Raw genomic sequence first — 24,338 nt, forward strand, 5'->3', positions numbered from 1 at the left:
AAAGTCAGCCACAGCCTTAGGCTTGGTGTTGTCTTGGGCCGGCTGTTTGGCAGGTGACCCTTACCCCAATGTTGTCTGTTAACTTGACTTTAATTGAAATGGAGGCATAACATGTCCTAGAAAAATAAAGATTTACGATACAAACTAGACAAAGGGGCCAGGATTGCCCCAAGGAACAGGAAATCTTTGGTCTGGGGCTGGATCCTGGGGCTCAAGTCCAGGGAAGTAGGGAAGGGCCCTGTGCACCCATCAAACCCTCCTCACCAGGAAGGGCTCTCCGGGTCACACTCTGGTCCCTCATCCCTGGGATTCAGGCAGTTCTGGGAACACTGGCTATCAGTGGGCCTATTAATAGTGTTATGGTGAGGGAACCAGCTAGAAGTCAGCCACTTGGCAAGGCCTTCCTCAACTAGGACCAGGTAGAGAAGGACTCGTAGTGGCCCGTGCACTGGGCAGGCAGAGCACAGAAAGGGCTGTAACAAGAGACTTCTTCCATCAGGAAAAGGATATGCCCTGACTGGGGCGGTTCCTCTGGCTTCTCCAGGGCTTGCAGCTTGTTCAGGGTTAGGGTTGTAGTGTGGGACCTTCAGACTGCAGCCACCTTACTGAGGGCTCCTCCTGTCCTAGATCCTTGAGCACCACTGTCAGGAGAGGTGACGAGTCCAGGCAGTCACAGTTCCAAGGGCTCCTCTACAGGCACTGACTGCAGCTGTGTCAGGACCTTGGCCTCGGCCTCTAGCCCCTCATCAACCTCAGTCCCTGCTGGGGCCCCCAGGAGCAGCCCCTGGGGGTCAGGGTCTGGCAGTCTCAGCACAGTGTGGGTGGCCTGTGTCCCCAGCCCCTCAACCCCTGTGCTCAGTTCCAGCCCTGCTGGCCAGACTGGCACAGCTGCAGGTGACAGCATCAGCCCCTCAGGCAGGGGTGCTGGGAAGCTGGGCAGCAGGCCAGAGGAGTCCGGGGAGAAAGGCAGGCTGGTGGCAGAGGTGACAGCAGGAGCAGGTGGCAATGGCTGAGTAGAGATGGGCCCCAGAGTGTGGCCCTCTGGGAGGGCGGGGCTAGGGGTCACAGGGAGGGCTCCTTCGGGCACTGTGATGGGGGGCTCTTGCTTGAGGGGCAGGGCTAGGCTGGGGGCAGGAGGCAGGACCTGGGAGACGAGCACGCTGGTGGGAAAGGAGGCTGTGAGGATGATCTTGCCCTGCTGCACAGCGACCCCAGTGACAATGGGGCTGCCAGACACAGGGTTGGCCAGGAGGAAGTTCCCTGTGGAGACAAGGGATGGAGGGGAGATGCTGGCGGCCAGACAGAAGTACCAAAAGGCTTCACCCAAGAGCCGCTCCCAGGGCAAGACACCTGCCACCCGAGTAAAGCAGGAGGGGTACCTGGGGTGGTGGCCGAGGGAAGTTGCAGTGCGGTCACTCCCACACCAGAGTTTATCAGGTGCACATTGCCAGGCCCCGCTGTAGCTGCCACCTTCACAGGGCTGCCTGGCCCAGCTGCCAACAGCTGGAGGGGCCCCACAGCCTGAGGCAGGGTCACCACCTGGGAGGAGGGCACCACCTGGGGCAAGTTCAGCAGTGGGGAGGTGGGGCTCAGGCCTGTTGGGTACCCAGAAGAGGGGGAGAGTGGCACGACCTGAGGAGCGGCGGCCACAGAGGGCACAGCTCCCGGGGCCAGAGAGAAGGTGGAGGCGGGCAGGGGACCAGGGACTACTTGGGGCAGGGTCCCCGGGACTTCCTCTCCAGCTGCCCCAGGAACAGCCCCCTGAACCCCTTTGGTCTCGGGAGCCTCAGGGGGAGTCTCCTCCAACCGAACCTCTCCTGTCTGAGGGTCCAGGACCAGGGAAGTCTTGGCCTCACTGGTGCCCTGGGGGCTGGGTTGTGGCGGAGGAGCACCCCCGCCTCCTGTGAGCAGCAGGGGCCCCAGACTGGAGGCCTCTCCTAGGGCCAAGCTGTTGATGAGGACCGGGCTGCCATTGAGGAGCACTGCTGGGGGGCTGCCGGCTGCCAGGAAGCTCCCGTTCACTAGGATGGAGGAGGAGGCGGGGCACGTCGCAGGAGGGGTGGCCCCCGCTAGGAAGAGAGAACTCTGGGCGGGGGCCTCAGCAGCCACGGGGGCCACACCCCTCTCCAGGTCCTCGGGGCTTCGGCTGGACTCATCTTCAGTAGTGGGGTTCCCATCGGACTCGCTGGCAGGAAAAAGGGTTAAGTCTCAGGCCTGAAGACTGCACCGCCCTAGAGGCAGAGGCGACCCAAGCTCCCGTTAACTATTTGAGCCCTTCAGCAGCCCCGCACGCACACACGCACGCACCGACCCCGGAACCTCCAGCAGCCCTGCTGGGGTTGACAGCACGGCGGGAATGCTAAGCCGGAGGGAAGCTTTCCCGTTGCCCTGGCCTGCAGCCGAGCACCCAGGCTGCCCCAAGTCCCCTGGGTCAGCAGGCGCGTGGCTGTGGAGTGAGGCAGCAGCCTTTCCTCCAGTTCTTCCCCGTCCCTCCCCCGGGGCGTCAGGGACCAGAGCTGGAGGCCTGGCGCTGGGGTGGGAGGGGAAGGGTTAGGGTTACAAGGGAAACCGGAGCCGGAGAAGGTTCACGTTTCACAACAAAGACAGGCAACAGACCACGCTGTTTGGGCCAGAGGGGGCGTGGGAGGGGGCGTAAGTAAGTAATGGTCACCGAGAGGCCAGGCGGGAGCGGTCCCCACCCGAGGTGCCTTAGACAAAGGCCCCCTTCCCCTTGCCGCCACCCCTCCAAAGCCCTCCCCCCTTTTGTCACTGCCCCCTGCACTGCAGTCCCAACCTGGGGACCGCGGCCAGAACCTGTGCCCGCGGGCAGCGATGCCCAGAGAAGCCAGGGGGTGCTCAGCCCAGCCGTGCGCTCGCCAACGCCGAGGGCCACCCAGGGTCAGGCGCGCAGACTTTAGCGGGAACCGAGAGGAGGGCCGGTCCCCTCACCTTTTGCAGGGCGCTCCGCCGCCGGTCCCAGTCCGGTCGCGCTGTCGCCGGTTCTTGAACCAGTTGCTGACCTGTGTGAGCGAGAGGCCGGTGAGCGTGGCCAGGCGGCGCTTCTCGTCCGGCGTGGGATAGCGGTTGCCGCGGTAGCAGGCCTTGAGCGCCGCGCGCGAGCGCTCCTTGAAGCAGTAGACGGTCTCCTCGCCGTCCCAGATGGTCTTGGGCAGAGGGAACTTCTTGCGCAGCCGGTATTTGTCCACCGCGCCCAGCGCACGGCCGCGGGCCCGCTCGGCCTCGTGGTAGCGCGCACGCAGGTAGAGGTCCTGCAGGAAGGCGTGGTGGGCGGCGGGGAAAGGGCGGCTCTCGAGGAGCCGGTAGAGCTCGGCGTATTCGCCCCGCTGGAAGGCCACTAGGGCCCTCGCGCGCAGCACCGGGTCGCTGCCACGTAGGCGCTCGGCCGGGGGCAGCGCGCCCAGGAAGCGGCTCAAGCGGCCGGCGTGGCCAGCTTGCAGCAGCGCCTCGCACACGCACGCCACCTGCTCGGGCGAGAAGCGGAGGCCCGTGGGCGCCTCGGCCGCGGTCTCGGGGGGAGACCCCGGGCCGCTCGGGGACCCCGAATCCTCCTCCTCCGCCGCCGCCGCAGCCGCCGTCGCGGCCTCCCCCGCCCCGGCCGCCGCCGCCGCCTCCCCTCGGCCGCCTGCAGAGTCTGCAGAAGCTGGCGCGCTTCCTCCTCCTCCTCCTCGGTCGCCGCCGCCGCCTCCCCCCCGGCCGCCGGCCCCGCGCTCGGCTCGGCAGGCGAGGTAGCCATGTTTGGCAACTTTGGGAAGTTCCTCCCTCCTCGGCCGCCTCCCGCGGGCTTCCCCAGCCCCCTCCCCCGCGCGGCTCCCCGTGCGGTCCTCAGGCCCCCTCCCGGCCCGAAGGCCAGGCTCGGCGAGGCTCTGTACTCCGGTCTGTCCCCGTGGCTGTGTGTCCGCCCCCCTCCCCGGCTGTCGGGCGGGAGTCTTTGTTTTCCCTCCGCCTCTGGCCGCGCTCTCGGCCTCCCCCTGCGTGTGCCTCTGGCTCAGGGCCTCAGTTTCCCCATCGGGGCAACGGAGAAGGCAGTGGGCCGTCCGGGAAGGGTAAGGGCGCGAAGCCGTTTCGATCCCCCGGGTCCTCTCAAGGCCCCCTCCTGCCCCATCTCCGCGCCGCGCTCCGCTCCGCTCCGCCCCTCGGAATTCCCGGCCCCGCGGGGAGGGGAGGAGAGGGAGGGGCGGGCCTGGCGAGGGGGAGGAGGGGGAGAGGAGGAGGAGGGGCGGGAGAAACGCGCTACAAAGTTTTGGGCAACTTTTCCGAAGCGTCGGTGCCGGAGCGGATGCGCGTGGCCTGCGCAGGCGTGGTGGGAGGAGGGCGGCGGGCGCCCCGCGGGCCCGGCCCAGCCCCCTACTTTCCTTCCCAGCTTGGGTAGCACAGCTGGGTCACAGCTGGGCGGGGGTTGGTGGCCCGGGTGGCCCGGCGCTCCGCTCCTACTGGCCGGCCGGGCGCCCGAGCGCGCCGCCCCGCCCGCCCGCCCCGCGGCCGATTGGCTGGCTTTGCGCCCCGCTGCGGGCCGGCCATTGGCCGCCCCTGCCCGGCTCGTCCCTCGCTGCACAACCACAGACGCGAGCGGCTCGGGGGACCACAGAGCGTTTATTCGCGGGGGGTCGGGGTCGGGGGCGGGGGTCGGGGGTGCGTTCAGAGGTGGGACAGACAATAAATACCGAGGAATGTTGAGTCTCAGTGCATCCAAACGTGGGTCCCGGAGTCAGCAGTGAGCCAGAGGACAAGGTCAATAAATACCCGCGCGCTTGGGGGGGCGGGGCGGGCGGGGCGCGGCCGTGACTCCGGCGGCGGCGGCGTTTGTGAGGGAGGGAGGGAGGGAGGGGTGGGTGGCGGGACACCCCCCCCCGGCGGAGCTGTCCGTCCGAAGCCAGAGGCCGTGCTGGCCGTCTGCGGCGGGCACGGGGCGCCCCCGAGACGAGGGGCTTGCTCAAGCGCAGGGATCGGTGGCTATGACCGGTGGCTGGTCGCGTGAGTCGTGACATCGGATGGCCGGGAAGTTTGCCCGTCCACGTCGGGGCTGAGTGGAGAGCGGCCGGCCCGTGTCCCCGCGGTGCCGCCGCCCGGCCTGCAGGAACCGGGCGCATAGACACACACACGGGCCCTGCTCCTCCCTCCCCGGCCGCCAGGGGGCGGGCCCGGATCACAGGACAGGAGCCGGCGGGACCCGAGCTCGCAGAGCTGGGGAGCGGGGCGGCGGCGGGGAGCGGGGCGGGCGGGCGCCTGGAGGACCGGCGGCGGCCGCAGGCTCAGGGTTCAGGGGGCGCAGGCGGCTCCCGGGAAACACCAGACCGGGATACAGGCCACCAGCCCGGTGCAGCCCAGGGTGGCGGCAGCAGCCAGAGCAGCGGCGAACAGGAGCAGGCAACGCGCCTCGGATAGGCCAGGCCTAGGGACCTGCAGGCAAGAGGGCAGGGTTAGCCCCCGCCCCACGGCCCCCGGCCCGCCCGGCCGGCCGGTCCCCACACACGGGCCCAGAACCCAGGCTGCGGGGCATCCGGATCCCCGCGGCCACAGCGGGTCAGCTCGCAAGCCTGAGCTCGCCCCGTCGGAACTCCTCATTGGCTACTTCGTAGCGGCCCGCGTGGATTGGCCGCCCGACCACCCTCCGTCCCCGCGGTGGGCAGAGCGCCACAGAGGCACAGCGAAGCGGTGGGGACACTCGGGGGACGGAGCGAGGCGGAAGCCGGTGACGGGAGGGCGGGCGGGCGGGCTTGGGACGTACCCTGGCAGGGAGCAGCAGGTGACGGCGGTGCACGGGGCCTGGCCCCACCAGCGGGCACTGGCCCAGAGCCACGGCCGGGGGGCCATCTAGCTGGAGAGAGAAGGGACAGGTGACCCGATCGGAGCCCAGCCCGGCCCGGGCCGGGAGCAGGGCAAGAGGCAGTGCGGGGAGTCAGGGCCGGAACGGGACCCTAGGAAGTCCCTCTGGGGAGCACTGGGCTAAGGGCCTGAAGTGAGGGAGGACTGGCAGATGCAGGCTGAGCGAAGGGCGTCTTCCTTTGGAGCCCACAAGGGGGGCGAGCCCTGAATGCGGACGGGGGGGCTGGGCTGTGGGGAGCAGGTGCGAGTGGGACGGGGAAGACGGGGGTCTTACATGGGAAGGTGGATCCGTGGCCCAGGGACTGGGGACCCCCATGACAGCTGGAAGGAGAAGAGAGGTGGATGGAGCGTGGAGGGCGGAGGAGGGCGGTGGCTCGGCGTGCCCCAGCCTGGGCCCCTCCCCTGCCCCAAGTGTCCACACACCCAGCGCGCCCCCATCTTCACCCGGTGCCCTGCTGGCCTGGGGCGGGTGAGACTCGCCTGCGGCTCCCGGGGCCTGCAGCATCTCCATCCGCTCCTGCAGCTGCCGCACGTGGGCCTCCAGGTCTCGGTTGCGGACCTCGGCCTCCTGCAGCTGGCTGCAGGGAGACAGGAAGGTCAAGCAGCCCATAGGGCGCGGGGCTGAGAAGGCTGCCGGGAGCCCACACCGACCCCGACCTGGAGAAGTTCTGGTTGGCGGTCCGGATGGCCTCCAGCTCGCGGCTCAGGCTCTGCCGGGTGAGAACCTCCTCCTCCAGGGCTTCCTGGAGCTCCCGCAGCGTCACCACGGTCTCTGCCTCTGCTGCGGGGGCAGCCGCTGGCTGGGCCACTTGGGCCTGCAGGTGGGGATGGAGTTTGGAGTTCGGGACCGCCACTGGGCTCAGTCCCACACACCCTTCCCCCGGCCTTGTCTCTGGTGTCCTAGTAGCTTCTGGGACAGTGAGTGCAGGAACTGGGGGGCTGGCATCCCTCCCAATTCCACAGTGCTTCAGGCAAACCTGGCTTTACCCACACGTGGCCCCGGTTTGTGTCTGGCCTGTTCTCCACAACATCCCAAACTTCCAAGGCCACCCACCCACCTGTAGCTTATTTTTAAGGCGCCAGCATCCCGCCTGGTGGGTTCTGACCTTGTTCTTCCAACTGACAAGGACCACACCCCCACTCAGCCTCTGCCAGGTGGCCAGCAGCCCCGCCCTCCCAGCCCTGGCTGGTGCTGCTGTTGGACCCCACACCCGTGCCAGGAGGGCATCTACCTCTGAGCGGTGTGCTTCCTACTTCCCTTTGTTATTTTTTTTACTCGCAATCAGGGTCTTATTACATAACCCCAGCCTTGACGTTGGGCTCCTTCTGCCTGTTCTTCCCGAGTAGCTGGGACTACAGGGCCTCACTGAAGCAGCAGCCCAACAGCCAACAGCCGTGACTGCACTGTCCTGCAAACCGCAGGCCACCCACCCAGCAGGCTCTGCCCTTCTCTCTGCTGGCGCTGGTCAGTCCTCTCCATTGAATACTCACCACCTGATCCGGTGGGGACACTGGGGGCTCCAAGCTGAGCACTTGCAAGTCTGCCTCAGGCAACTGCAGGGCCTCCAGTTCCATAGGGGTGGGGTCTGGGACCTCAGTGTCCCTGAGAAGAGGAAGAAGCTACCAAACAGGGATCTGCGGCTCCCTAGCCTTTAGGCACCAGGCGCTGGCTCAAGGAGGAGCAGAGTGAAGACAGCAGATTGCCTGGGCTGGTTGACAGCCCCTCCCGTGCCTAGCAAAGCCCCTGCTGCCAGCAGCATGGCTCTACGGAGGGTGGGCGGTGTCCCAGTGTGTTCTAACTAGCATGGGATGGGAGGGGATGCTGCTTAGGGATCAGGACATAAGCTGTCCTGACATTTAACTTTCCCAGTCTGGGACAAGCCTGATGGTGGGCACCTGGACAAACTTCCTCTGAAAATAAACAGGCCACTATCTATCTATTCATTGCATCATTTTGTGGCCATGGAGATTAAGCCGAGGACCTCACACACGTTCTCTTGATTGTTGAGACAGGGTTTCTCTGAGTAGCCCTGGCCATCCTGGAACTTAGTCTGTAGACCAGGCTGACCTTGAAATTCAGATTGCCCGCCTGTCTCTGCCTCCCTGGTGTTGGGATTGAAGGTGTACAGCATGCCAGGATAGGCTTTTTTTTCTTTAAGTTTATTATTAGTGCCTTTAGTACTTTTTTAAATCCTTGTCTTTCCTTTGAGACAAGAGTTCATGTAGGCTCGCCTGGGACTTGCTACAGCCAATGACAACTGCATTTTTGATCTTCTTGTCATCACGTCCCCAGTGCTGGGATGACAGGTGTGAGCCACCATGTATAGTTTACACAGTGCTGAGGCCAAAGCCCAGGACCCTCTGCGTGTTAGCAAGGGCTCTATCAACTTTTTGAAGCCCAGGAAGCACTTAATTTCTTTCCTTTTTTTTTTTTAGACCAAAGCAGGCCTTGAACTTGTGACCCTCCTATCTCCACTCCCCCAGTACTGGGACTGCAGGTGTGTGCTACCACATGCCTGACCAATAAGGAATTTAATTATTTTTGGTGTTCTGAGACAATTTCTCACTCTTTAGCCCAGGCTGGCCTCCTTGATGGTAGCCATCCTGCCTAGCAATAGTGGATGTTGTCTTATCTTTTGTTTCTTGAGACAGAGTCTCTTGTAGCCCAGGTTGGTCTTAGACACACTGTATAGCCCAGGATGGTCTTGAACTTCTGATCCTCCTGCCTCTACCCTCTAAGAGCTGGGATTACAGGTTTGTGCCACCACACCCAGCATAAATAATGGATGCTTTCAAAAGGCTTTACTGACCGGGCATGGTGGTACATGCCCATGATCACAGCACTCTAAGGCTGTGAAAGCCATCCTGCCTCACAAAACAAGACCAAAAAAGCCTTAAAAACCGAAAAGTTGTTTTATTGTTACTTGCTCCAACAACGTGTTACGAGTTCATGTTCTTAAAATAAACTGTCAGATTCTACGCCTGTTTCCTAAGAGCCTGGGTCCTACGGCATGTCCTAGAAGCATAAAAGTCAATAGCTTGGGAGAGTCTGGAAGACTCTTGGGTTACACAACTGAACTGAAAACTGTCTAAGAACACATGGCCAGGAAAGCCAGAGCTACAGAAGAGAAAGACCCAGTCTCAAAAAAGCCAAACAAAACAAAGAAACTGCGTATGTGTTCCTGTGCAGAATAGTCTTATGTCAACCTGATACAAGCTGGAGTCATCAAAGAGAAGGGAGCCTCAATTAAGAAAATACTCCCTAAGCCTGGTGGTGGTGGTGCACACCTTTAATTCCAGCACTCAGAAGGCAGAGACAGGGGGATCTCTGTGAGTTCAAGTCCAGCCTGGTCTACAGAGTGAGTTCCAGGGCAGCCAGGGCTACACAGAGGAAACCCTGTCTCAACAAAACAAAGCAAAAAAACAATAACCTAAAAGCAGCAAAAAACCCAACAAACTAAAAAGCATTCAGTTTCAGGCAAGCCTCTAGGGCATTTTCTTAATTAGTGATTGATGGGAGAGGCTCAGCCCATTGTTGGTGGAGCTATCACTGGGCTGAGTAGGCCATGAGAGCAAGCCAGTAAGCAGCACCCTCCAAGGCCTCTGCATCAGCTCCAGCCTCCAGGTTCCTGCCCTATTTTGACTTCCTGTCCTGACTTCCTACAACAATGGACTATGATATGGAAGTGTGAGCCAAATAAACCCTTTCCTCCCCAACCTGCTCTTGATCACAGTGTTTCATTACAGCAACAGAAACCCTAGCTAAGACAGTTCCCAAGAATCCCTGGTACCGAGAATGACCCTTTGAACTGGCTGCCTGAGGTGAGCCTGCATATGCACAGCAGCCAGTGGGCAATCGCGCTTACCTGGGGGCCATGCAGGAGTAGGAGTAACCCACGAAAGGCAGGTGGACCCCAAGTGGCATGTCTCCCTGCATGTCCGACAGTGTCTCCTATGGAAGAGGTGCAGGGCTGTGGCCAGCGGTTTTCAGGGATGGCTCCTCATCCCTCTCTGATGATAGCATAACTGGCCCCACTAAACCAACCCCATCTTCTCGTGTGTCTTGTTGGGGCCCGGCCCACACCACACTTTTCTGTACTGCAAGCGGGCCAAGGCAGGACCTAGAGCTTGTTAAAAAGAGCACTAGCCTGACAGAGGACCTCCTGCCTCACCCGGCATCCTTCTGGGCCTCAGCTCAGTCTCCTTCAAGAACCCCCCAGCACCTTCCAGGCTGGGTCTATTTTAGCCTTGCTAACAGTGAGACCAGGTCTTGAGAACTGGTCACCTGGTGTGTCCTCAAGCCTGAGTGGGTACATAGCAGTGCTCAAGGAAAATAATTTGGGATCCAAGAAGGTCATCATCCCATGTTTTTCATTTTTCTTTCTTTTCTTTTTTTGATGTTTTTTTAAGGACAGGGTTTCTCTGTGTAGCCCTGACTGGCCTGGCACTCACTCTGGAGACCAGGCTGGCCTTTATTCACCAGATATCCACCTCCCTCTGCCTCTGAAGCCCCGGGAATAAATGTGTACTGTCACACTTAGCCAATCACCCCAGTTTTTATGGAAGCTGGTTGGGGGGGTCCCCTCAACCGCTCAGGAGCCGCAGGTACGTACCCCGCCCCCGCTCACCATGGCAGTGAGCCGGTCCTCCACAACATCGAAGTTGCAGGTGTCCGTGGCACCCTCGAAGTCTGGTGTAAAGGGGGGCACACTGTCTCGCAGGCCCTCCCAATCAAGGCCACAGAAGAACGGATGCTTCTGGAAATCACCTGCCCCACCTCGGCCTAGCCTTATCTCAGCTGGGCACAGCAGCCCCCGGATGAGATCTTGAGCTTCCTCAGGGACACCTGTGTCTGCCAGAGGCAGAGACAAGTGCTCCTGTTCAGAAAGCAGAGGAAAGTGAGGGTCAGCTCCGGGCTGCAGAGCTCGCTCAGGGGTTAAGAGCACTGGCTGCTCTTGCAGAGGACTCGGGGTTCTACTTCTCAGCACCCACGTGGGTGGCAGCTCACAAGTGTGTCTCCATTTCCAGGGAATGACATGCCCTGTGACTTTCATGGGCCCTTACTTAGTACACAGACATACACGCAGCTAAAACACTTATACACACGTATATATAAATACCTTAAAAAGAAAACGTCAGCCTGGGAGCATGTGCCACCAAACCAGGCACCGTGCGTGGCATCTGTGCTCACCTTGTAATGGACAATCTTGGCATACGTCTCGGCTGTGGAGTCAGCGTAGAAGGGTGTCTGCCCGTAGAACATTTCATAGGCGAACACGCCCAGTGCCCACCAGTCACATTCAGGCCCGTAGCTGCCTGCCCCAGGCCCTCCGCCCACAGCCTGCAGAATCTCAGGAGACAGGTAGTCCGGGGTGCCCACAGCCACCAGCGACCTCACCTGTGCCAACCAGACCTGCACGCTTAGGCCCTTCCCCTGACTGTCCAACCTGGAGCACGGGACAGCCCCAGCCAAGCTCCTTTCTTGCTCTACCTCCAGCCCGGCCCTCCCCAAGCTCTGCTCTTCACCCAGCCCCGCCCCCTGCACCTTGTGGTCCCTGACTGGTGGCGAAGGGTTTCGCCAGGCCCTTCCCACTGTACCATTCCGTCTGGCTGCAGTTTGAGGCAGGAGCCGAAGTCCGCCAGGCGGATGTGCCCACACCGGTCCAGCAGAATGTTATCTGGCTTGATGTCCCTGCACACAGAAGAGGGATGGGCGCTTCAAAGACTAACCTCCTGGATCCCACCCCAGCAGGGATTCTATAGTTCTAGACCCCATTTCTGCCCCCAATGGGATCCAACCTTAAGGTACCCTTCCTTCCCACACAAACTCTGCTAACCCTCCAAGGGCCCCGCCACGCCCACCTGTGCACGTAGCCCAGCCGGTGCACCGAGTCTATGGCCATGACAATCTCGGCCAGGTAGAAGCGCGCCATCTCGGCGGGGATCCGCTCCCCAAACTTGCTCAGCAGCGTTAGCAGGTCCCCGCCCACGTAGTATTCCATGACCAGGTACTGGGAGCGGGCGTGTCACAGGGGGTCGGTAGCCCCCAAGACTCCCAAAGACACCCCGTCCCCAAGCATAGAGCTCTCCAGGGTGAGAGAGAGTGCCCCAGAGATCCAAAGGCCAAACCAGACATCACCTCCGTTCTCCAGGAGGGGCCCTCCTCTAGGCATCACTCACTCACATAATCTCACCCCGCCCCCAGCCTACGCTGCTGCTCCCTACGCCAGCTTTCTCGACTTGAGGCGGTCACCCCGCCCAGAGCTCACCAGGTAGTTCTCATCCTGGAAGGCGAAGTGCAGCTGCGTGACCCAGCGCCGGTCCCCTTTCACCAAGACATCCCTTTCTTCCCGGAAGCACGACACCTGCGAGCCAGGAGAGAGACGCTGGCCGAGATGAGCTGCAGAGACGGGGGCACCTCCCCCAGGCCTGGCCCTCACCTCGCCTCTCTTCAGCATGTCCCACTTATTCATAATCTTCATGGCGTACACCTGGCCCGTCTGCTTCATCTTCACCACCGCTACCTAAAGGCGGAAATGGAAACGGGGGTGACAGGGGTTGACGTTAGAGATGGCAGGGAAAACAGCAAGGCTCACCCAGACAGGGCTCCACCCTTATCTCCACCCAGCCTTAGCCACGCCCCCGCTCACACAACACCCACTGGCGCCCCCCCAGCCCCGCCTCCTCCCCCCCCCAGCCTTAGGTTCAAGCTCATTCATCAATTTTTAAGGCTCTGCCCCAGCTGCTAAGCCCCACCCACCCCAAGGAAAGTTGGGCTCCCAGGCCCCTCAAGACTCACCTCACTGAATGCCCCGCGCCCAATCACCTTCAGAATCTCAAAGTCATCCCTCTGCAGCCGGACCTCCTTAAGCCTTGCTGCAATGGGCTCCACTGGGTGGGGGTGGGGGTGGGGGTAGGAAAAGCCAGAGGTCACCAGGACACTAGAGGCCAGGGCGCCGCCCTCAGTCTCCTCTGCCCTCTGCCCCTTAGGGTGACTTTAGGATTCTGCTTCCAAAACCTCTGTGATGGTTGGGGGACCCAGAACTGACTGACTGCACGGGGCTGCATGGCCGAAAGGGGGGCAGCAGAGGGAGGGAAACGAGGGAGAAGCCCGAGCGTAAGATTTGGGTGCTCGGTCAGGTCCCCTCAGAGACTCGTTTAATGTCTTGAGCCTTAGCATCAAAAGCCAGCGGTGTCCAGCACAGGCGGCGAGAGGACTGCACGTGGTTAGCACTGAGTGTGGGACCTGGAGGGGCGGGGGTGGCACAGCCCACCAGCATCCTGGACACTGGAGGCCTGCTCGGCCTCCAAAGGGGGCGGGAGAGCCTTCCTGAGCCAGCAGGCGAGGGCAGCCAGGTCAGGGCTGGCGCCTCGGAGGCAGGGGGCAGAGGGAGGCCAGGCCTCCCTTGGGTTAGCAGTCAGGACTGGGAATAATATGGAATAATATGGAGGTCCTGGAGAAGACAGGGGCTCGAGGAAAGGGCCGCCAGAGAAGACACAGCCAGGGCCAAGGCTGGGGTGGGGGGAGGAGAGAGCCAAAGCATTGAGCCCTTTTAAGGCAGCGGGAACCCAGGCCCCCTCCCCCGCCCGGGCCTGGCAGGGGAGGGGCCCACGGGATGCTGCTCAGGCCACAAAAGGACTGCTCCTTCCTAGAGGGCCAGACCCCCCACCCCCACCCCAGCTCTCAGTTTACCCTGCCCGCCCAGCCCCATCCTCTGCAAAAGGAAGGTTGGAAGAGTCACTGAGGGCTGCAGAGGAGAAAGGTCCCCCCAAAGCCTTAGTGGCCTAGCCCATGGCCTCCACCTTTCCATCTGTGAAATGGGGGAAGAGGGGACAGTGAGCAGGACATACAGGCCGAGGACCAAGGACCAAGAATGGGGGACCCTCAATGACAGGCACAGAGCAACAACACAGTTGTTATTTTTGAGGAAGCTGGGGTTAGCCCAAGCTTTGGCTGCATGTGGGCCCGGGGCAGGTAAGGTCCAGGCCCACCCACTAGGCCTCAGAAGACCTTTGGAGAAGGGCATTGAAGTCAGCAGGGGAGCTAGAGGCCTTGAGCTAGGACCATGAAAGCAGGTAGGAAGCCAAATGGGATCCCCAAAGCTGGGCCACACGGTCTAGGAGGGACCAAGATGCTACGGAAGGGCATGCTCAGAAGCTTGTTCCTCCTTAATTTGGGGGGACAGAGGGGTGCTGGGTGGCGCCTGTCTGCCGGCCTCTGTGAGTCACGATGCCCTCACAGCTCCTGGACACCTGTCAGGGCAGCTGGGGAGGCAGACGCCAAACACCTGCCCACGGGCCGCACCCTGGCAGCTGCCCCACGCTGCCCTCCCCACTCAGAGAAACCAGGGAGGGCTGCAAAGCTCCTTTTGGAGGGTGAGGGTCCTAGAAGGGGAAAGCTGCCAGGCCCGTGTGGGTGCTGAGAAGGCAGCAGGCTGTGCCCACCCCAGCCTGCACTGGCTGAGTCATGGCTGGCCTCCACTGACCCCAGTCTGCCCCACCAGGGGAGCTTGGGATCAAGGCCTCAACTCTGCTGGGGTCCCCACAGACCTCTCCAGGCCCTCCTGCTCCTCCACAGCCAATCCCTGCCCTGTAGAGCCACCTCGGCCTTCCCCCCACCCCAGGCCTCCTGGCCATACTCACCCCACTGCAAGAAGTCGGCTACATACTTGTCTTGGGCTAGGTGGGAGGCACCCAGCTCCTGGTGGACGCCCAGGAGAAGGTCGAGCAGGGGCTCCAGCCCCAGGAAGCCGGGGTCCAGCACCAGCTGCTGGAGCTGCCTCAGCCGCACCTCGGCTGACATGTTGGGCAGGCAGCACCATGGCCCCTCCCCGGGCCGGAGCTCGGGGGTCTTCCTGTCACGGGGCCTGAATGCCCCTGTCCAGGCCCCAGAACCCTGGCTGCATGTCTGCCTGTCCCTGACTATCCCTTGGGTCCCTCTGGCCAGTTCTATGGCTGAGGCCTCCTCCTCTTTTCCCCACCCCTTGGCCCAGCCCCCCTCCCGCCTCCCAGCTTTAACCCCTCCTGAGCCAACACCCCAACTCTCTTCTTTCAGGGCCCCCCAAAACTCTTCAATGCCCAATGTCAAGGGGCAGAGTAGTACTCCAGAGACACCCGAAGCCCCTACCCATAAGAGGGTGGGGCACAGGGAGTTACAGGTGAGGTCAGTGTTCAGACAAGCCAGTCTAAGCTCAGAGCTGGGAGGGGTGGGGAAAGGGGCCGATGCCTGGGCTGGGGGGGGGGGCAGAGGCCAGGGGCAGCGTCTTCGTGACTCAGCAATGGATTCCGACTTTGGGACAGTTAAATTTAGTCCCTGTGCCTGCTGTATTACACGCCCCCCCTTTTTTGGCAGGAGGTGGAAGGGAGATCAGGAGGGAACTTATCCAGCCGCCAGGGCCAGGGGTGACCTGCTGGCCCAAGCCTGGGGGAGGCAAGCGGTGGAGCCAGGCCCTCCCCAAGTGAGAGAGACCCCGAAATAGCTTCTTGGCCACAGGCCGGAGCAGCCACATTCCTGCCTGGGCTAGGATTAGAGACAGAAACATTTTGGGGGTTGGGGGCGGAGCCACCTGGACAGCCAGCCAGGAGACATGTTAGCGTCTTTCTAGGGTGGCCAGTTCTCTGGGGAGGAAATCACGGCCTCCAGCTGGCACTGCATGGGCCAGGGGCACCAGGGTGCAAAGCGTGTCAAGAAGAGGAGGTGCGGCTCAATTCCAGGCAGTGTCCACTCCTCCCAGAAGAGCACACTTGGATAGAACTGACACTTCAAAATAAGTTTCAAACACCCCCCACCCCCATCCCAAGGTAGCAAGAAGGGGCCACCTCAGGCTCTTGACTCTGGGGGTCCAGGGGGCTCTGCTCAGGGCTAAGGGTGGGTGCGGGGATTGGCCTTCCTTTGGTGAGAACACAGCCCCCCCCCCCCCCCCCACACACACACACATACACATGCCCCAGGGAACAGAGACGCTGTGCAAACAAGGACTTTAGTATAAATAAAAGGTCCAGGGGGAACAAGGAGGGCCCCGTGGGCCTCCATAATTTAACACTCTTCAAAAGCACAAATCATAGCAAGGGGTGGGGTGTGGGCTTGGAGGGGACACCCCCTGCAGCCCTCTCACCCAGGGGCACAGTGGAGCTGGGCTGCTGTGGGCGGAGTCTCCCAGGAGTGACCAGTCACATGCTGGGACAGGGATGTGGGTTAACACTGGTATTTCAGAGGACAGGTCATTGTACTTGGCAGTGGGTGGGGCCAGGGCTGAGGCCACACAGGCCGCTCCATCCCCATGGCTGGGCCAGTCTGTGCAGGGTGGGGGCTTGCAGAGCCCTTCATCACGATTAGTCTTGTTACTACAGTGGTCCTTGAGGTCTGCAGGGGGGTTATGGCTAGGAGGCTGGGACATGGGACATCCGAGCTTCACACCACAGTGCCACTGGGGGAGTTGCCTGGTTGGGAGGAGATACCCTGAGGAGGATGAGAGGGAGGTCGGATTAGACAACACCTGGGCTTCTGCCAGTGCTGGGGTGGGGAGGGGCACCCGAAGGCTTCTGGACCCCCAGTCCCACAGCTGTCGTCCCGGCGAGGTCCCTGCCCCAGGATGGCACTTTGACAGTAATGAATGGCCCCAGGTGATCCCGGGCAGGCAGATGGGGATGGTTGAGAGGAAAGAGAATCTGGGGTCCACTTGCAGCTTGGAGGTTGGTCCTACCTCTACCACTGACTTGCTGGGTGACCTGGGCCAACTTGCTTCCCCTGTCTGGGCCTCGTTCTCCTCGTCTGTAAACTAGGGAGACAGAGGGGCATCTTTTAGAGCTCACACATCCCAAGCCCTACCACCCTGCCTTTGCTCTGAGCTCTAAGGCTTCTTTCTGGACTCAAACCTTCCACAGCAAGGATCCCGGACGCAGAGCCCACATGCTAAAGAAAAAGACAGCCCAGCCCTGTCCTGACCAGTGCCAGGCCTTCAGCTCACTGACTAAGACCACAGCCACCACACAGCCCATCTGCAAAGCACAGTGACCAGGACCACACACCAAGCAGAAATGTGGGCCTGGGCCTGGGCCCTGGCGATTCCCATCCGGGCCTTTAGCAGCTGGCTCAGAAATGGAGTGTCTAAGAGGCAGCCAGAAGCCAGGCCCTCGGCTCAATCTTATCCCTGGACTGTCAGCCCCAAAACAAAGCTCACCAATTAAAATGCGTATTTCCCATGAAAACAGGTCTGCCTTGAGTGTGAAGTGCTCAGGGTGGGCCACACAGGTCACCAGAGGCCCTTTGGATGGTTGGCTGTGGGCCCCACCATTCCATCCCCTAGGCCTGACTGAGGCCTGGCAGCCAGGAGGCCCGCCCCTCCCTCAGCCCCGGGGCCCTGTCCCGGTCGGGGTCGGGGTCGGGGTGCCTCACCGCCTTGCCTGGCCGAGCCCAGGTGCAGATGAGGCCCTCTTGGCAGGCAGTGATGATGCAGTCCTCGAGGAAGAGCAGCACGGTCAGGCGCTCCTGAGCGATCTTCTTGCACACGAGCGGCTCCAGCAGCGGGACCTCGTGGATTCGAGGGCACAGTGCCGTGCCCAGCACCTTGGCTGGGTCCAGGCGGCTTCGGGGAGCAGGGCCGCCGAGCTTGTCATTGTTGCTGCTGCCCCCGCCGCCCCCACGGCTGATGTTGCCCAGGCTGTGGTAGCGCTTATGTTCCTTCTCGGCTCCTCGGTCCCGCCGCTCCTGCAGGGTCAGGGTGGCGAAGCGGCCGATGCTGAACGGTGGGCCCGGCTCCATGGCTGCACCGGGCCCAGCAGCCTTGCCCCCGCCCGCTGGGTGAGGAAGGCTGTTGGACCGTGACAGGGAGCGGGGCAGGGGGCCTGTGCCTGCCTCTCCTGCCCGAGAGCTGCCGGAGGCTGGCGGCGTGGCCCCAGGTGTGCCTGGCAGGGTTCGGGTACGGGCCAGAGAGGGATGAGGGGCGAGCACGTCCTCTGTGAGGTCCCACAGGCAGAACTGTGTGTCCTGGCCAGCTGAGCCAAAGCGGTAGGTGATGGAGCCAGCCTTGGGCAGTGGGGAGAGTGGGGCTCCTGTGTCTGAGCTGGTGGCTTCAGGCTCCTCCTCCTCACCCCTGGGATCCCCGTCACCAGTGGCCGGCGTGGTCTCCTCTGCCCGTGTGGTGTAGGGATCAAAGGCCACAGCGTTGACCCAGGACTTGTGGCCATGGCCTCGAGCCACCACACGACCCTCCGTGAAGGACCACACAGTGACCAGGTCATCTTCCCCTCCTGTCACCACATAGCGGCCATCAGGGCTCCAGCACACACACAGCAGACCCCCAAAGTAGCTCTTCATGAGCCCGCGCAGAAGCATGCTGTCAAAGTGGAAGACACGCAGGCAGCCATCCTGGCTGACGCAGGCTAGGTGTCTGCCGTCAGGTGAGAAAGCAAACTCGTTGAGGGGCCCCTCACCCACCGCCCACTTGGCCAGTGGGTTGCGGGGAGCCTTGCTCTTGGCTGCATAGACAGCAAAGCCCTCACCCTGCTTCAGCAGGCTATACTGGGGTGGGGTGCATACACAGGGGTGGCCGACATTGTAGAGGTACAGGTGGCCACTGGCGTGAGAAGCGAGGAATAGGCTCTCGGACTCAGGCAGCCACTTCAGATATGTCACCTTGGTCTTGTCAATCAGCCGCTGCAAAGGGAATGAGTGACAGGGTGGAGTTGGAAGGTGGTAATTACTTCTGATGAAGGAGCAGCCCTGCCTGTAAAGGGTTATCCTCCAGCCACTTAACTGTTGCTTCCGTCTCCAGTGTCACATAAATCCCAGAGTACCTGCTTCCCCTGAGAAAGGGTCCCCAGCACTAGTCCAGCTGCTAGGGCAGCATCCAGAGGACACGCCCCGAGCAGTGCCCCTGCACAAACGGACCTCATCCTTCAGCTGCACCGTCAGATCCCTCCAAGCACACCCCCCCATGAAGTCTCGTCTTCCAACAAAAGCTGTGGGCTTGTGAGCCAAGTGTGCCACAAACTAGTCTCTCCACTCCCACCCCAACCACCCTGGTCCCACTGCCACTTCCTACAATGCCCCCCTAGCCTCAGACACTCATAGCTGCCTCCAGAGACGAGTAAATGTGAACCAGCCCTTAGCACTGCACTGCCCTGCCTGAGTCCCTACAGCCTGAAGCAGCCACTCTGACGACCCAGCTTCCCTCCTGGGACCAAGCTGCGTCCCACTGAGGGCTGAGAAGGCCACCAGCCCTCGAATCTTCTTGGCCCCATGGCTCAGGCACAGCAGAGTATCCACGGTCACTCCTCTGGTTCCTGTTAATGAGGGCAAGCTCCTTCCTACAGCTTTGCACGCCAAGGCAAGCAACACCTCCTGTTCTTTCTCAGAGGGCACCTTCCGCTTTCTCTCCCTCAGCTGCTCCCCTGGCCACCAGCTGATGGCTGGCTGTCCCGGCTGGGGGTAAGCTGTTCCTTTACTCTGGAGCCCGGCAGGCAGGTCTTGAACTTCTGATCCTTCTGTATCAGCCTCCCAAGTAGCTGGGATAAGAACCCTGTACTAAGAGGCCCAAGCCATTCTCTACTTAAATGTCCTTCCCTGGAGGTCTGCCTCCTTCAGGCTTCGCCTCAATGGCAGCTCCTGGCTGACCAGGGCTGCATGCAGGGCCCCTGAGGGATCTGTGCAGCCTGTCTCCAGCCTGAAAGTGGCGAGGACAGGCTTCCCATCTGCTCTGAGTGTTCCTGGACAGAGGCCTGCACTGGCAGGATCATTGTTCTGGAAATGGGTGAGTGCCTTCCCTCGCTCCCTCCGGCCATTTGCTCCTTTTGAGAACATTTGTGGGCCACAAGAGCACAGGGGCCTTCCCCGCCTGCTGGCGAAGGTCCCTTTAAGCCAAGTTAGTCCTACCGAGCAGTCCTTGTGAAAGAGCTTAAATAGCCCTGTGAGAAGGGTTACAAATCCCACTTTGCAGAAGAAAACTACGGCTGGGAGAACAAATCACTTTCCCGAAACCACACAGTAAGTCAATGACACAGCAGGGACAAGAATCCAAAGCCTAAAGAGCCCAGAATAATTTGAAGTCAACAAAACATCAAGAAAGTCCCAACCGCCTATGAGCCTCAGTCTTCCACTCTGTGAGATGGGCACCATACTTTCTTAGCCACCCGTGGCGGAGACTTCCAGCAGAGAACCAGGACACTGTAAGTACGGTGGCAGCATCAGCAGCTGTCTGTCACTGGTGCCCCTCTCCCTCACCCGGCCCCTCTCAAGCCTACTCTGTTCCCAGGCAGCTTAGTGTGGGGGTGGGTAGGTAAACAAGAAGGGGTGGCTCTTGCCCTCAGTCACCTCTTCATTGAAAAGCTTGCTGGTGTCCTTCTTGATGAGGTCCAGGTACTGCACCTGGCCGGCAGAGAAGCCCACCAGCAAGGAAATGGTCTCTGTGGCGGCCGTGAACTGGTTGAAGTCGTGGCAGGTGGGCTGGGTCCCCTTGTAGATGCGCTTGTCGATGGGCTTGTTGAGGTCAATGGACTTGAGCCGTGCGTGGGAAGAGAGTTAGTTAGCGGGTGAGAGCAGGGAGAGGACGGAGCGGAAGCTGAGGTCGGGGAAACCACCCAGAGGAAGCAGGGCTAACCTCGAGGGAAGTGGCCAGGAGGCTGGGGAGGGGCAGGCCACCACAGACTGAGAGGGGACTCAAACCCAGGACAGCACCACATGCTCACACGCAGGCCACCCAGTGAAGACCACAGTGTCCCCAAAGGCCTGGAGCTGACTCTCCTCCAGTCTTCCCAGCCACATCCAAAGACAACTCCAGTGGGACTCAGCACGGTATTTCAGGAGCCCCCCACCCCAGACCCAGACCCAAGGATTCGAAAATCCCAACATCCTAGGATTTCTTCCATTTTTTTTTGTACATGTGGCATATGCCTTTGTGCATGTGTGTGCACTATGCATGGGAATGGGGGTCAGAGGTCAACATTCAGCATCTTTCTGGGTGGCTTTCCATCTAGCATTTGACATAGGGGCTCTTAGTGAACCAGCAGCTCAGCAGTGCAGTTAGACCGCTGCCAGCGAGCCCCAGGGCCCCTGGCCCTGCCGCCTGAACTGCGGCTGCAGACTCATACATAGAGCTCACGCGGTTACATGGGCCCCAGGGGTCCAGACTCAGGTCCGCACGCTTTCAAAGCACACACTTCACCCACAGAGCCATCTCCAAGGCGTCATTGCCTTTCATCTGGAGTCCCTAAACTTCAGGACATCTGTCATAGCTGAGACACCCATCAGGCATCACGCTCCCTCATATTTTAGGTACACGGTCACCCCTGGACTCTCAGGAGCCCCTCCCCCCTCTGTCTCTCTCCCCCTGTCTCTCTCCCCCCTCTCTCTCCCTCTGTCTCTCTCTCTCCCTCTCTGTCTCTGTCCCTCTGTCCCTCTCTGTCTCCCTCTCCGTCTCTCTCTGTCCCTCAGCCTCTGTCTCTCCCTCTCTCTGTCCCCCCTCTATCTCTTTGTCTCTCTCTGTGTGTGTCTCTCTCTCTCCCTCTGTCTCTCTCTGTCCCTCAGTCTCTGTCTCTCCCTCTCTGTCTCTCTCTCCATCTCTGTCCCTCTCTGTCTGTCTCTCTCCCTCTGTCTCTCTGTCTCTGTCCCTCTGTCTCTCTGTGTCTCTCTCTCTCACTCACTCACTCTGTCTCTCTCTCTGTCACTGTCTCTCTCCCTCTGTCTCTCTGTCTTTGTCTCTCTCTGTCTCTCTGTCTCTGTCCCTCTCCCTGTCTCTCTCTCTCCCTCTCTGTGTGTGTCTCTCTCTCTCACTCACTCACTCTGTCTCTCCCCCCCCCTCTCTCTCTCTCTCTCACTCACTCTGTCTCTCTCTCTGTCACTGTCTCTCTCTCTCCCTCTGTCTCTCTGTCACTGTCTGTCTGTCTGTCTGTCTGTCTGTCTGTCTCTCTCCCTCTCTCCCTCTGTCTCTCTGTCACTGTCTCTCTCCCTCCCTCCCGCTCCTAGGACTCAATTGCTTTAGCGGTGTCTGCCTCACCTGGGGATGATGGCCCCTGCCAGAGACTCACGTCCCACCCAACCCCCTCCGTGTCCCCTCGCACTCCTGACAGGACACCGCACTCCTGACAGGACACCGCACTCCTGACAGGACACCGCACTCCTTAGGATCCCATTCAATACCGTCGCTTTGTCCGCCCACCCCTACGCCACACCTGCAGCCTTTTTTTTTTTTTTTAACCTGTGCGACTGCCATCTCCACCCCTTAGCAAACGCTCCCCACTCCCGCCTGGGTCTGGTTAGGTTCTCAGACTCCCTCCTCCCGCGCGCCAAGCGGGCGGCCCCCCTTCCCCCGCGTTCCCCACCTCCCGGGGGGGGGGACGACGACTGTGTCCCCAAAAACACCGCACCGCCCGCACCGTGCCTGTCCCCCCGGGGCATCCGGGCCCGGGTCCCGCCCCAAAGAACCCCGCACGGCAACGTTCCTCAGGCAGCCTGAGGCGGTGGGGCTCGCCGGGGGACACCCCGGGGGGGCCACCGGGGACTGAGGCGGGCGGGCGAGCGGCTCACCCGCTGGCTCCCGCGGCGGCAGCAGCCGGGGTAGAAGTACAGCTCGCGGCCCAGGTTGAAGCAGACGCGGTCTCGGCCGGAGCCGAGCCCCGAGGGCGTGGAGGGCGGCTCGCCGTCGCCGTCGGGCTCGCCCAGGCGCACCAGGCTGAGGCGGACGGCGGGCAGCGCGGGCCCCGGGCCGGGACCGGGGCCGGGACCCGGGCCGGGGCCGGCGGGCGGCGGGGACGAGGCGGGCCCGGGCGGCGGCTGAGGGGGCTGCGGCTGCTGCTGCTGCGGCTGCGGCTGAGGGGGCTGAGGCGGCGCCGGGGTCTGGGCCGAGGCCGGGCCCGGCCTGCGCGCCGCGTCTCCCGGGAGCAGCTTGTAGAAGCCCTCGCGGGTGCGGAACTGAGACTTGATCTCGGCGCACTCGCCCATGGCGCCGCCCGGGCCCGCGACGCCCTCAGCGCCGCCCGCCGCCATCTTGGCCGCCCGCGAGGGGAGGGGGGGGCTCGCCCGCTCGCCCGCTCGCCCGCTCGACACCCCCCCCACCCCACACACCCGCCACCCAGCCGGAAGCTGCGGACCTGGCGCCGGAAGGGGTGGGAGGGTCGTCGTCCGTCCGGGGTGACGCCTCTGCGATTGGCACCCCGCGAGCCGGAGGCGGGAGGAGCCCGGGCGGTTGCTGAGGTAACGGTTCTGAGGGGCTGGGGGGCGGGGTCGCGGGCGGTGTGGGCGTGGCCAACGGGAGCCAGCGAGCCAGCCAGCGACCGACGCCGGCCCGTGGGGGCGTGGCCCAGAGCCACGCCCTAGGCCCTGACGACCGCGCCCAGGGAGCCGTTTGCCTAGCAACGGAGAACCCTCAGGCTCTGTTGAGCATCCTCCTCGGGTTTTACAGACGACTCCAGGCGATTCTTTTTTATTTTAATTAAAAAATTACTGCATTTATTTTTGTAATTAAACAAATGACTGCATTTATTTTTGCTTTTTTTTCTTTTTTGGTTTTTTTTGAGACAGGGTTTCTCTGTGTAGCTTTGGAGCCTATCCTGGCACTCGCTCTGGAGACCAGGCTGGCCTCGAACTCACAGAGATCCGCCTGCCTCTGCCTCCCCAGTGCTGGGATTAAAGGCGTGCGCCACCAACGCCAGGCTATTTTTGCATTTTTAATTAAACAAATGACTGCATTTATTTTTGCATTTTTTTTAAAAGATTTATTATGTATACAACATTGTCTGCATGTGTCTGTCCCTGAACGCCTGAGGAGGGACCGGATCTCATCACAGACGGTTGTGAGCCACCGTGTGGTTGCTGGGAATTGAACTCAGGTCCTCTGGAAGAGCAGCCGGTGTTCTTAACCTCTGAGCCATCTCTCCAGCCCTATTTTTGCATTTTTTTTAATTAAACAAATTACTGCATTTATTTATTTTTGCTTTTTTTTTGCGTGGACCCGCACAATGGCGCGGTCAGAGGGAGTCGAGTCCCCTCCCACCTTGGGGGCCCCAGGGATGGGACCTGGCAGTAAGTGCCCCTACCCACTGGGCCATCTCACCGACGCTGGTTTTTGTCTCACGCTTGTGGCCCGGGCTGTCCTCAAACTTGGGCCCAATCCTTTCGCCTCAGCCTCTGGAAGTGCTTGGATTTCAGACCTGAGACGCCAGCCACACCCAGCTCCTCCTTTCATTTAGCGGGCGCCTCCTCTGCCCTCCCATGTCCCCCTGGCAGCCTAAACCTTCCTGTGGTCCCTCCCCTGCGGCTGACACAGGGAAGGGAAGGAAGCCCTCCCTGCCTGGCTGAGTCGGTCCCCGTTTTCTGGTTTTGTTTTCCTGACCATGGTCGGCTTTGTCGATTTGACGTTCAATTACCTAGAATCCCATGGAAGACAATCTCAGTGAGGGACTCTCTTGTAGGGTAAAGCTGGCCAAGCAAACATCCTGCCCCTGACTCGACCCCAGGACCACAGCGTGAAATCCCATCCATCCCTGAGCTTGCCCCAGTG

The 24,338-nt window shown here is 61.4% G+C and overlaps 3 protein-coding genes across 10 annotated transcripts; all 3 read right to left on the reverse strand.

The window, feature by feature from the left end:
• Nucleotides 1-71: 71 nt before the first annotated feature.
• Nucleotides 72-3,849, reverse strand: Six5 (SIX homeobox 5). Its single transcript, XM_027430943.2, is given in 4 exon segments — nt 72-1,260; nt 1,380-2,185; nt 2,950-3,637; nt 3,640-3,849. Coding segments are annotated over 4 exon segments (2,199 nt in total). The 5' UTR covers nt 3,755-3,849; the 3' UTR covers nt 72-670.
• Nucleotides 3,850-4,867: 1,018 nt separating this feature from the next.
• LOC113837295 (myotonin-protein kinase) lies at nt 4,868-15,769 on the reverse strand. Of its 6 annotated transcripts, none has more exons than XM_027430947.2 (15): nt 14,488-14,647; nt 12,644-12,735; nt 12,285-12,368; nt 12,114-12,209; nt 11,707-11,855; nt 11,443-11,536; nt 11,036-11,242; nt 10,458-10,721; nt 9,711-9,796; nt 7,336-7,447; nt 6,502-6,659; nt 6,268-6,422; nt 6,119-6,165; nt 5,747-5,832; nt 4,868-5,418 (listed from the first exon to the last, which is right to left on the reverse strand). In XM_027430947.2, the coding sequence occupies exons 1-15, from the start codon at nt 14,645-14,647 to the stop codon at nt 5,271-5,273; spliced, it is 1,938 nt and encodes a 645-aa protein (XP_027286748.1). In that variant the 3' UTR covers nt 4,868-5,270. The 6 variants fall into 6 exon arrangements, with proteins under 6 accessions (XP_027286748.1, XP_027286749.1, XP_035305252.1 ...); XM_027430948.2 differs by having other exon boundaries at nt 5,747-5,836; XM_035449361.1 differs by having other exon boundaries at nt 5,747-5,836; nt 6,119-6,422; nt 10,473-10,721; nt 14,488-15,769.
• Nucleotides 15,770-15,805: 36 nt separating this feature from the next.
• LOC113837297 (dystrophia myotonica WD repeat-containing protein) lies at nt 15,806-22,871 on the reverse strand. Of its 3 annotated transcripts, XM_027430957.2 has the most exons (5): nt 22,367-22,862; nt 20,156-20,338; nt 17,240-18,499; nt 16,548-16,622; nt 15,806-16,303 (listed from the first exon to the last, which is right to left on the reverse strand). In XM_027430957.2, exons 1-5 carry the CDS (start codon nt 22,823-22,825, stop codon nt 16,256-16,258), a joined length of 2,025 nt encoding a protein of 674 aa, XP_027286758.1. In that variant the 5' UTR covers nt 22,826-22,862; the 3' UTR covers nt 15,806-16,255. The 3 variants fall into 3 exon arrangements, with proteins under 3 accessions (XP_027286758.1, XP_035305253.1, XP_027286759.1); XM_035449362.1 differs by lacking the exon at nt 20,156-20,338 and having other exon boundaries at nt 22,367-22,871; XM_027430958.2 differs by lacking the exon at nt 16,548-16,622 and having other exon boundaries at nt 22,367-22,865.
• Between the last annotated feature and the right edge of the window lie 1,467 nt (nt 22,872-24,338).

This window comes from Cricetulus griseus, chromosome 9 (genome assembly GCF_003668045.3).
Source record: "Cricetulus griseus strain 17A/GY chromosome 9, alternate assembly CriGri-PICRH-1.0, whole genome shotgun sequence".
NCBI classification, from domain to species: Eukaryota; Metazoa; Chordata; class Mammalia; order Rodentia; family Cricetidae; genus Cricetulus; species Cricetulus griseus.